Below are 13,362 nucleotides of genomic sequence, written 5' to 3'. Positions count from 1 at the left end.
TATACCATGATGATAATAATATTATTTACCTCATACAGTGTTAAAAGAATTAAGTGAGTTGCTAGTTGTAAACAGAAAAGTGCTTGGCACATTAAAAGTATTTCTTCTAGAAAATAATTCCATCTTTTTTCCCTGACTGCATTATACGGGGAAAATAATCTCTTTTGTTACATACTTTTAATGATTATTTCTGTTATTCTGAGTATCCCATAATCTAATTAATGGGAAGAAGAAGTAGGGTGTTTTAATTTTTCTACATCATAAATCATTCAACAATGAACATCATTACCATGCTTTGAGATCTTCCACGATAGTGATCATCTGGGGGGCAGAGAATGGGTAAAACTGTAAAAATATTTCACTGATGGAAGCATCTGGAAGAGGCATCCTCGTCTTGATCGGCTTCTCATGAGATTACTACCAGATAACAGAGAAAAGATATGCTATCCATGACTGTCCTGCCAGCTGAATTTATCCTGAAAGGAAGTTATGCTTGGTTTCTACAATGTTTCCCTTCTTAAGAAAATTTTATTGAGTTGCCAAAAAACAACAAGAACAACAACAACAAAACTCCAAAAAACAAAACCAAAAACAACAACAACAACAACAAAAAAAACCCCCAAAAAACAAAAAAAAACGAACCTCACAATTTACTGTAAATCCACCATTTTTCTGGCCTTTCAGGAAAAAAAAAGTCTATTTCTGTTAAACAGATTGAATTGGCTATACTGGCTATGAGTCAACAATTGTGAACAGATTTCTTATAACATCTTTGCCGTTCTTCCATAATTTATTGTTTTATTTATTTGTTTTTTAAAGATTTACTTATTTATTTGAGAAAGAGGGAGGTAATGGAAGGCAGGGGCAGAGGGAGAAAGAGATTCCCCAAAAGACTCCCCACTGAGTGAGGAGACCAATGTGGTGCTCGATCCCATGACCCCAAGATCACGCCCGGAAATCAAGGGTCAGTTCACCTAACCAAATGAGCCACAAGGAACCCCCGTAATTTCATGTGTTAAAGTAAAGTTTATTGTTAAAATATTGTCTAAAATATTATAAGCTTCTTATACTAAAATTTTAAATTGTTCAGTGGAAAATTGTTTGAGAAAAATACTGAATTTATAGAGAAAATGAGAGTTGCTCAGAACATCTGAAAATAGTTGGAGTCTTTGAAACATGGCATTACTTTCTTTGAAAATAAAGAAATTTCTCAAACAAGCGAGCTTTTGTTTAATGTATTGAGTTCTTCAAATTTAAAGTTATATAAATATGATACATTTGAATCAAATTAAAATGAAGAAGCGGGCCGCCTGGGTGGCTCAGTCAGTGAAGCATCTGCCTTTGGCTCAGGTCATGATCCCAGAGTCCTGGGATCCCTGTTTGGCAGGTAGCCTGCTTTTCCCTCTCCCTGCTTATGCTTTCTCTCTCTCTCTCTCTCAAATAAATAAATAAAAATCTTTTAAAAAATAAAATAAAATAAAATATGAAGAAAAAAATATAGATAATGCTCCCATTAATTAATTATCATGAAATACTGAAGCTTTAGGTCATATCCACATTGTGTCAAGCAAAAGGAAGCACATGCTATAATCCATTTGGTCTAAATTAAATGTATTGAATAAAAATATATGCATACATGTGTAGTCTTTGATGTTCAAAAAAGGAACTTCTAAATGGTGCACAGTTGGCATCTAATAAATATTTATTAAATTTGGCAGCTTTTTTTCTGGGTTTATGGAGATATACATGAGAACATTATAGAAGTTTAAGGTGTACTGAGTGATGTATGTATGTATTGTGAAATGATTACCATGTTAATATTCGTTTACACATAGTTACCTCTGTGTGTGTGTGTGTGTGTGTGTGTGTGTGTGTGATGAGAATGTTTAAAATCTACTCCTCTGGTAACTTTCAATGATACAGTACAGTGTTAACTATAGTTACCATGCTGTGCAACTGACCTTGAGAATGTACTCATTTTCAAATTAAATGTTTGTACCTCTTTTTTTAAAGATCTTATTTATTTTGAGAAAGAGATAGCATGAGTGGGAGGAGGGGCAGAGGCAGAGGGAGAGAGAAAATCTCAAGCAGATTCCATGCTGAGTGTGACGTCCAATGTGGGGCTCCATTCCACAACCACGTGATCATGACCTTAGCTGAAACCAAGAGTCGGATGCTTAACAGACTGAGCCAGCCAGTCACACCCTAAAAGTTTGTACCTTTAACCAACATCTCCTTATGTCCCCAGCCCCTGGTAACCACTTTCTGTTTCTAGGAGTTTGCCTTTTTTAGATTCCACATATAAGTAAGATCATGCAGTATTTATCTTTTTCTGTCTGACTGACTTCCCTTAGCATTAACACCCTTAAGCTTCGTCCATATTGTCATGGATAGCAGGATTTCCTTCTTTTTAATGACTGAATAATTTTTCCATGTGGATTGATATTTATATCTGTATCTATGTTTTTATCTACATGTCATTTTCTTTATCCATTCCTGTGTCAACACTTAGGTTGTTGCCGTGTGTCTTGACTGTTGTATACAATGCCACAGTTATCATGAGGGTGCAGATATCTCTTTGAAACTGAAAAAAAAAAAAAAAAGAGAAAGGCTTTATACTATAAATATGTATAGCTGCTAACTCAATAAACTTTTACTTCTCCTGATAGGCATCACCAATGGTGTATACTTTTTATTCTTATTTCAATTTTGTTTACAGAAAACTGGGCACAAACCAGAAAGTGTAGATTTGTGTGGAGCACACATTGAATGGGCCAAGGAAAAGTCAAGCAGAAAGAATGTCTTTCAGGTAAGAATGTTACATATATTAAATTTACTCTTATTACTTCTAAATCTGAGGTCCCAACATATACTTCCTTGTTGTGATGGTTTCATGTGCATGAACTAGTTGTTTGAAGGTCACTGTGAAAAACTGATTTCACCTCTTTGTTGAATTTTAGTTTGTTTTGTGGCTTTTTCTTGGTTACTGGTTGCTATCTAAATAGAAAATATATGTTGTATCTTGATTAATTCTACAGTGAAAGTCATTGAATGTTGCATTGTATTTGATAGCTGTTTGGGGTTCAGACCTAGGGTGTTTGACTTATATAGATTTATTGTAGAACTTTCAGATATAAACTTTTGGCATCCATTTCCATTCTTACCCATAGTCATACATTACATTCACCCACGTAACTTAGGGGATGGAAAGAGCTGAACAGCTATAGAAATTGGATATTTTTGGATTGCATAATTTAATTTTGGGGAAAAAATAACTATGGTTAATAATTTCAATCATGTTACATTGAACAAAAAGAACCAGATGAGATCCTTGAAAGAAAGGAAATGAGAAAACTGAATATTTCATATATGATGTTACTAAGATCCCTTTGGCAATTAATAACTTTAAATTATGGAGGTTTATCTTTTTCTATCTTTATGTAAGATTTAACTTACTTTTGTATTTCCAAAATAACTAATAATTTTCTAGGTATATTTTAGAATTTATATCATTTAGTAGCCAGGAACATTATTATTATAATTACTATATTAAATGCCTTCTAAGACCATTTTTGTTTGTGAAGAAAGGTCTATTCCATTCTTAAATTCATCAGTGAAATTAATATATTGGGTCTTACAGAAGTGTAGATAGGTGACATTTCCTGAACTCTCACTGTAGAGAAAAAAACTGGTTTCCAAATTCTGCATTTCTCAGATGCTAGCCCAGGTCTACCAAATAAAGTAAACCCACGTTAACATTACTAGAATAAATTATTTTTCTGGTTCTACTCTTATTTTATTCAGGCATTCATCTTCTATGTGCTGAAGATTTATTTCTTTTTACCAAAAGAGAGAAAGATATAAGAAAAAATAAAAAAGAAAGAAAGAAAACTAAACATACTTGTCTAGAAATCAAAGGACTAAAATCAGCCTAAAGTGATTAGAATCTGAATTTACAGAATTGAGAAAAGAAAAATAAATTTTGTTTTGAAGAGAGGAATTGTGAACTAGTGATACAGCCTGACTCCCAATTTCTTATTCTTTTTGTTATTCTGTGATAAGTTAAAAAAAAAAAAAAAAAGAATAGAGGTCATATTCCTAGCTTTTATGATAACCTAGGTGATCAGTATGAATAGTTCTGAATTAGGTTAGGTGAGTAGGTGAGTTAATTGGTGGTGTTGTATTATGTATTATGAGTTTAGAATCCTTGTCCCCATGTCATAAAATAAAGAGATTAAAATTTGACATTGACATAATTCTTGGACAATAGAAACTCTTGGGAGTTGGTCTAAGGTAGCCTTTTTCAGTTCCTCTGTTGATCTTTTGAAAAGTTAAGTTAGATAAAAAATGAGGATGACAGTCGAATATATACAATGTATATAGAACTGCAGATATGGAAGAAGAATGTTTATGCCTAATTTTACAAGGCTTCGAACATAATTTACACAGATATATATTTAAGTCATTGTATTGATGATATGTATGATAATATATATTAATGATATGAGATTGACCTTTCCTTATATGACTGACTGCCTCCTGATATAATTTTTCCTTGTTTTTCATATTTCTGAATATGAAACAGTAGCTATTTCCCAAGACATTAAAACAAAATAAAACCCAAATATTCTCACTTTTGGTAGCTTTTTGGAGTAGTTCTGCCAGCTACTTTTGTTTGTAAGGTACCAAAGCAGTATATGGGACCTTAGTGTTCTTACATCCAGCTCAACTCTTTTTGTCTTGTCCCCTTGTAGTGTAGAGAAACAGGAAAGAAGTGATTATAAGGATGATGTGAATAACAAAGCTAAAGAAAGATTCTGATTTTATTTCCTGCTTCGTTCTTTTTGGGGTGAATCACGGTTTTCTTGTCATGCTGACATCTTTTTATTACCCAAATACATGAGCTGGGGTAAAATTTACTAATACGTATCCATAGATACAGACTACGAGGGTAAACCCTTTGTGAGGAACAATATAAATAGCTTTTATAGTTCTGTTAACGAAAAAGCATAGGAAAGGATTTGCCAGAGAGCTAAATCTAGATGACTTGCATCAATATTTGATTAGATACATTAGCTGGTCTAACTCTCAAATGATCAGAATAAACATGATTATATCTCAAAAACATGGCATTAAGGCATTGTTGGGTGTTTGAGTGTGTGTGTACAAGGGTTTCATTACCTGCAGAATAATGAAGTGTTTCTTCCTGACTGAAAAAGACCATGTGCTACATCAGAAATAGCTTTAAAATTCCAAGTTTGAATTAGGCTTGGTGTTCAATCTCAGCCTATGAATTATAGATTACAGATAGCAAATGACTATTGAGATTTTTGGTTCAAGAAAAATCAAAGAAGAGCAAAATTAGAAATAATTTAAAATTTGAAATCTGTCTTTAAAAAGTTGATGGACTAGCAATTATATGCCACCTAATTGCAACGTCTGTAGAGAAGTCGAACTTAACACGAATAGGAAAACAAATAAAAAATTATGTGCCTGGAAGACTCAGAAGCACACATCTGTGACACACACACGCACACAATGGAAAGATTTCATTTGTCTCATTCATTTGTATATGCCATTGGGACATTTGAGTTGTTCATTTTCGTCTTGTATTAAAACCCAAATATCTTCCACAGCTGAAGTCTTTACTAAACCCTTGATGTAGGTTCAGTCTTATTTGATTGGTCCATGGTAACATAACAGTGGCGGTATTAATTCAGTTTTAAGGTTTGGTATTCAGCAACTCTCAGTAAGTCAGAATGATGCTTGCTGACTGAGTTCAAGAACATCTGCTTGTTTTAGAACAGAAAACTCTTGGGCCTAATTGGTACTTCTTAATAATAAATGATATATATATATAATAAATGATATGTATATCATTTATTAAATTATTATTATTACATTTAAAATATATATAAATTTAAAAATCATTAGCAGCTTCTATAATAAAGCATGTATAGACAAGTTCTAATATGTGTTTCCAAGGTATGACTGTGATATAATGTATGTGTGTCCATGTGTATACCTGCATCTAACAGCTCGCCTTAGGAAAGAGAATGACCATTTCCATACGCATACACACAAACCCAGAGAGACATTTTGTACTTGTAAAAAGGTCACGCAAATTCTAAATTATATCAGTAAATGTTCATTGCTGCTAACCTTCGTTTAATTCTGCGTTTAGCATAATTGTCAAGGACCATCACAAGTTTGATGTAGCTTGAGAAAGCGTTTAGCAACCGCGTGATTTGTAATGAACTGTGGTACCAGTTTTCTTAGTTAACTTGAGAGCCGCACGAGGTCTTCATCAGGGAAAGAGTGAATAAAAAGATTTATGTTCAAATCACATGTTTTAAACATTCCTGCTAAGTGCTGGTTTGCTCTTTGGTGTTTAGCCTGAAATTTAAAGCACTGAGGATTAAAAGGATTACAACATAATCTTAAATAATCCTAAATGTCATTTACAGAGAGATAGTTGTAATAACTAAATAAAACCGTGTTACAGGATGGCAGTATTGTCGGGTGGCGTCTGTGACACATGTGGTGCCCCGTCACCTTCTCCTTCCTCGAGGATACGGCCGCATTTATAAAGCTGCTCAAGGGGGAGTTCAACTGAGCAAATGACTGCAAGGGGATTTAAAACAATAAGTAAATTTTTCTAACCATTAATATCTTCCTGTTTCAAAGTGTGAGGAACATGTTTTTCTTAATATTTTTTTATTTATTTATTTGACAGAGAGAGAGAGATAGCAAGTAGGCAGAGAGGCAGGCAGAGAGAGAGGGAGAAGCAGGCTCCCCACTGAGCAGAGAGCCTGATGTGGGGCTCAATCCCAGGACCTTGGGATCGTGACCTGAGCTGAAGGCAGAGGCTTAACTCCCTGAGCCACCCAGGCACTCCAACATTTTCATTCAGGTTTTCTTCTTTTCTTCAAACAAAAGACTCTCTCCAAGTTAAATATTTTTGAAAGTCAGGGGAAGGGGGTTCCTGACACAAAGACCAAATCCATAGACGCTCCATGTCTAAACACTGGCCACCTCCAAGGAGCTACTCCCTTTTAAATAGAGGATGGTCCCAAGCACTGTAAGGCATTCTGGGCCGTTTAGCTTAGCACATCCATGTTCTTTACTCTTATGTAAATGAGTTTTGTCTCCTCACAGAGAACACAAAGGAAGAGACTATGTGGCATACTGCTTCGTAGTCATTGCACCGAAGGACTGGACTCCTTTCAACTCGTTCAGTGGTTATTGCTAAGGCTAGATTGGCATTCTGTCAGCTGAAAAAAGAGTTCACTGTCAAACAACCTTAGGATATTGTGTTCACAATATAGGCTCTGTCCTCCAAGATGATTTCCAGAATGTCCACTCTATTCCCTTTTGTAAATAGGGGTAAAGAATAAGAAACATACTATCTGTTTCCTTGGTCCTTTTCATTGCAACCTATATGATGGGAGATGATTATTTAAGATAGTGAAATCATTTATACCCTAAATATTTACTGTTTCTTACAGTGAGACAGTGACTAGACCTCAGTTTTCCGGAGTTTCCTTTCAAATAAAACTTAAAATTTTACCCATGGGCATGCAGCAGACTCATTTGTAGATTATGTGCTTTAAATAAGATAACTCTACTATTAATGAATTATGGCTGATCAGAACTATATCAACTGCCTGCTTGAAAGGCAGAAAAAAAGGCAGTTAAATGACTCAACTAGATGGAAGTCTGTTTTCTTTCCCTGGCACCAATTTATAACCTCGACAAAAATGATGGCTGAATTTCCTGGATCTGAGATTCCCTTTTTAGTATGTAAATATATCTCAGGGGAACAGGTTCTATCCCCAAAAGTAAGGTAAATCTCAGAGTAGATTTATCATTACTTGTATTACTTTTCTGACTTCGGTTGGGGTCTTCTGGCTATAATGTATATTAAACATATTCATGTAGTATTTTTCCATGGATATGCTTTACATTTAAACATAATTTGATTGCTCTTCCTGATCTGAATATGTCTTAGCTTGAAATGTTTAAGTACTCCTTAAGTTTATTAATGTGAAGATAATTTAATAACATCTTGGAAAATGTCATTTTAAGCCAAGAGGAAAACTACTGGTATTTTGCTTTTATCCATTTCCTTCTGTTAAAAGTAGTGGTTTAAAATAAATCTGAGCTTTTACCAATTTTCTCTTTCATTTTTCAATGCTTGTAGTTAGACTAAATGCAAAAGGATGATTCTTCCACATTCATATATGCATTAGATTTCGAGTAAAGCTGGTTTCACTTTAGAGAATTACTCACAGTATCTTAAAAGGCGTGGCATTAAAAATAAACCAGAGTAAGAGCAGCATTAATGTCTAATACAGTCATTTTTATTTTTGTTTTTGTTTTTCTTCCTAGCTTGTCCCCAATCATTTTATCTACCTATTAGGTATTCATCTATCATTAAGAAGGTACAGTGGGGACAGCACATAAGTCTGGGGACATGGCTCCCAGTTTGGCTCTGTCAGTTTTAACTGTATGTAAAACCCAGGAGAGGGTCCCTTCCTCCAACTTAGAGTTTTTCACAACAAGTAAGAGATAACAGTTCCCTCACCTGTCTCCCATCTGTGTTAATGTGAAGGCAATCTGTGTTTGAAGGCAACTCCAAAAGGTCAATTTTAATATAAATGCAACCAGGTATTATTATTCATCTATTAACCCTGTCATCTCACAAAGCTTTGAGAGAAATTCCAGATGTGGATTTTGGAGGGATCTGGACAGGAGAGATAGATATGTGTAAGACACAATTCAGGGTTTCCGTTCCCCTTCTCTTCTTTGTACTGCCTTGTGAATTTAACCAATAGACTAGGATTTAATATGTTGAGTGAAAATCTTTTTGTTTATTTTGTAACTAAGAATATGTGTCCTCCAACCTTACAGAAATGATTTTTGAATATTCTATTCTTATAAATAGTGTAATTAATGTAATATCTAATCAATAGAAGTCAATTAATTAATGTCTTATGCCACTAAATACTTTAAGTATTTTGCCCTGAAAGTCTCTACCAAGCTATTGATGGCAACTTGCAAAAGGGGACCTAGAGACAAGCGTGGCAAATGCTCAAAATGAAAGTGAGACAGTGGTAACTCTCTTTATTCCCCCACTGAGAGATTGGGACAATAATGATTTTCTTATTGAAGAAAAGATATATGATTATCTTTATGATTTTGCCTTCACTTTTGCCAGTGGGATTGCAGAGAAGAATTTTGATGAATGGAGTGATATAATTTTATAATTGAGACTTTGATTTAGGAATATTTATGTCAGGGGTGCCTAAGATTCACAGCAAAGGAAAGAGCCTGGGGGCAGGAAATAAAATTGACTGTGAGAATCCAAGGTGAGACCTAAGGAACACGTGAGCCTGACTGACTGATGGAAGGAAAAACAGAATCAGGTTGATGGATGGAGAGTACATCCTTCAAGGAAAGAACATGCCTATTTCTTCAGACCAGGTGACTTGAGGACCACTGTCCTTTTGAAGGAATTTTTGATTCCTCAATTTTTGAGGAATCAAGCTCTCTGAAAAAAAAAAATACAGTCTCAAGTATCCAAATAAGATATGGAGAAACTGAGTATCTTATTAGAGGCAACAGTAACAAGTGTGTGTTTCCTGATGATCCCACTAAGCTTAGGAGTCTATGAGGGTATTTGCATTTGCATTTGCATAGCTCTTTTATTCCACTTGCTACTGAAGGGCAAGATGCGATCTTGTTGCATTCACTTCCTTTTTAACCATTATCAAAGCTGAATGCAACAGGGTGGCAGTACAGCTTGACAATAGCCATGGTAGGAAGTTTTAGTACCTAATCAGTCCAGGGAACCAAGATTTTAAGACTACAATATAAAATAAATAAAAACTTAGAGAAAAAAAAGAAAACGACAACTTGGTTTCTTATCCTGCTAACATTTTAGTGGAAGAATGGATGCATGTGACCTAATGAGCTTAGATCACTGTTTAGCTCACTTCACACTGTCTCCACAAACTGCTGGTTCTGTCTGTCTGCTCAAAGATAAGAGCTGTGCGTTTGGAATAAATTTTGGATTTTAATTTGACACAAGGCTTAATGCAACATGCTATTCTTCATTGGTTGACATGATGTAAACCCCCACCTTTCATAGAACATACTCTGTTCCTTGAGGTGTCCGTAGTACCCGTGTGATGGTTGCCATCACAAGGGTACCACTAGCCATGCGTGGGCTGACAGTGTAGTTCTTCATGTCCACAGAAGCAGAGTGCAGTTAAATGAGCTACACAAGATCAAACCTGGGACTTCAGGCCATGCAGGCTCACCTGAGCAAAAGCAAACATAGCCAGTTGGGAATTTCACGAGGCCCAAGCAGAATCACCAAGTGTAACCGTTTCTCCATTTGTGACTTCCATCTTGTAAAGTCCAGAAAATATTACATTGATACTGGCAAGACAACATTCAAGCCACTGGATACCCTTTCCATGCATGTTTCAAAACTCTTATTTTATATTTTTAAAAGAGAGCAGCCATGTTTATTTCATACTGAGTATGATTTTTTTTTTTTTTAATAGTGAACAAGCTTCTTCCAGAAAAAGGAACAATTTAATCCCCAAAGCTGGTACATAATAGATGGGGCCAGTAAATGGTATCACATTTTACAGCTTGTCCATAAGGATGACACAGGGTAAAATAAAATTGAGTGCTTTTGGATAGCCTAGGATCACTGGCAGATAAATAGCCAATGCTGTTCAGTTTTTAGAAACATAAGGTAATGAGGCTGGATCTGAAGGCAAGAGAAAAAATACATATATATTCACAGTGTTTATATGCCACAAGCCACTGAGCAGGAGAAAAATCTGGGCAGTGGTGAGCACAACTCTCCGACCTCAGAGCAATGTTTAAAGGAGTATAAGAAAATAACAAAGCAAGCGTCCATAAACAAAGGTTTGCAATGAACACGAGGGAGGGAACCCACTAAGTTTAAGATGAAAGGAAAATGCCAGCACTCACACAGATTTGGAGAGGCCACTTGTAGAATCTATGCATAGAATCTCTCAATATATGAGTTAAATGTGTTACTAAAAATTTAGTAGAAAATAAATATTCAAAAGCAAAAAATATAAAACACTGCAGAAGAGTGAAAGATTCTTGGTATTTGAAGGAGAGAGGCGGCTGCTCTAAATTTTATCTTGACAAAACAGGACGTTGAGAGATGACCTAAGTGAAACAATGGAACAAAATGCCTGATGGTGGGGAGAAATCAGGAAGGGAGCCCTTTGAACTGTTTTCAGATTAACAGATCAGATAAAGACCAAGAAAGGAACATTGACATCAAGGGTTTAGATGGATTTCTGTTTTAGAAGAGCACTATTAGATTCTTGGCTTCAGTCCCACCAATTTGCCTAACATTTTATGCCCAACATTGGGTAAATTCTACCAGCCTGACTTCCTTGGTGACCATGTGGAAACCAAAAATTTTAGTGGCAAAATCAACAAATTTACTGCAAATGGCTCCAAAAGGGAAAGAAACACTGATGGGGGGAGGGGGGGCTGCCGGTGCATTATACTTGATAGTTTTTGTGTTTCTTTTGTTAACTTGAATTTAAGCAAACCTATATTTTTCAAAATTCAAACACCCATCAAGTAGAAGACAAGCTTCTGATATTTGAGATCTGTGGTAGATTCGAAATCAATTCGTAGAAAAGGAGGTTATGAATACACTCTTTTGATGTGTAGGATGTACCAATGAGGGTGGCGGGAAATTAAGTGAAACCCTTCTCTTTTGACAGCTACACTGGAACATTTACAACCACAGATGTTATTTGTCCATCAGGAAGGAAAATATTTGTTTCAAGCCACAGGCATTTTCTACCACAATATCAAAATGAAATGCAACAGCACTTTGATGTTTAATGTGTAAGAAAATAAATATTTCGGGGGACCCAAATATTAGAAGGCAAATAGACCCCACAAAATGTAATCAGTGACATGAAAAAAATGGCTGACTTCATGATGAACAAATCTGTCCTTTTACTAAAGTAAGGATTGTTCTATTATTAACATAGGAAATCTTAGATGGACTGCACAGAATGCTGCATTATTCATAAAAGCATTGCTGCCATCTGGTGGCGAGTCCGTGTTTCAGCACTGACTTCACTGGTTTTGATTTTGTCTGGGCGCTCTGGCAAGGTATTTGAAGGAGGGCTTTCTTTCCTTATGTGGTAAAATATAGACATGAAATCCCCTGGCCCTAAATATCAATCATCTGATGACAGTCCTCTCTCTCTGTCATAGAAGGAAGGATTCAGAGAAGGCAATGGCTCACTTGTGTATCTTTTGTCCTGAACATAGAAGTATCTTAATATACGGCTTATCTAAGGAATTTACCCTTGGCTGTTATTGACTGACTAATTTTATAGACACTCATGACTGTTAGCAAATAAACATATAGTCAAATATTAGGAAGATTTATTGAATCTAAAGATACACTGTATTGCTTAAATAAGAATGTATATGAGATGCTATAAATTCCTTATCAGGATCCCAGCAGGAATTTTTGTGTGACCACTCACTGAGTTTGACTTCGGAAATAACATAATTTACAATGTCAAAAGAGGAAAATGTATAGGACTTCATAAAACTCCAGATTTCTTCTCAGTCATCCAACTGCTATATTAAAGAAATCTGATTAATTTTTAATGACTTTAGAGACTAATGAATTTGTCTTTCTTCATGGATTTACAAATTAAATGGCAAATATTTTTCAGCTAAAGTACATGTTTTATCAGAAACAAAGGAGTTAAAATGTAAGTTAAGAAATTTTGCTGTTTCTGAAGCACAGTGCGTTAACACATTCTTGATTAGAAGCAATAAGTTTACCTTTGTATTTTTAGTATATATTTTAAGTTTCTAATAACTGCGGGATGTCTCCTTATACATAGTAAAAATTCTCATCCTTAAAATGGGTATTTGTACAGATCACAGGTCTCTGAAGAGTATAGGAGATAATGAGTTAATATTGCCCCAAGAGGAGAGTTGAAGTTTAATCCCAGATACTCAGGGATGATATCTAATAGTTAATACTCAGTTTCTAGTGGATATTTGCCTATATCATTAATCCCCTTATGATTCAGGAAAGTCAGATAACAAAGAGCTATTGCACTAAATTTAGAGAATTATAATATTAAATGACTATTACCCTCTGCAAGAAAACTTGTTAAGTGCCTATTTTTAAACGTTAGACTGTGGGTTTTATTTTAAGTTTCTCGGTTAAGATTTTCACTGTGAATGCATACTTGGTATTACCCTTGTTACTAGCTTCTTTTGCCACTTAAAATGTTTCCTTCCTCACATTCCATT

General features: G+C 35.1%; 1 protein-coding gene across 1 annotated transcript in view; it reads left to right on the top strand.

The window, feature by feature from the left end:
- Window positions 1-13,362, top strand: part of ARHGAP15 (Rho GTPase activating protein 15) — a 611,884-nt gene that overhangs the window by 121,710 nt on the left and 476,812 nt on the right. The window contains exon 6 of the mRNA XM_059394353.1: window positions 2,720-2,809. Within this exon, the coding sequence (XP_059250336.1) occupies window positions 2,720-2,809 (90 nt within the window). The remainder of the gene's footprint in view (window positions 1-2,719; window positions 2,810-13,362) is intronic.

Source organism: Mustela nigripes, chromosome 3 (genome assembly GCF_022355385.1).
Source record: "Mustela nigripes isolate SB6536 chromosome 3, MUSNIG.SB6536, whole genome shotgun sequence".
Classification (NCBI taxonomy): domain Eukaryota; kingdom Metazoa; phylum Chordata; class Mammalia; order Carnivora; family Mustelidae; genus Mustela; species Mustela nigripes.
The sequence above is the reverse complement of the archived record's forward strand: the minus strand, read 5'-3'. Positions and strand labels throughout refer to the sequence as shown.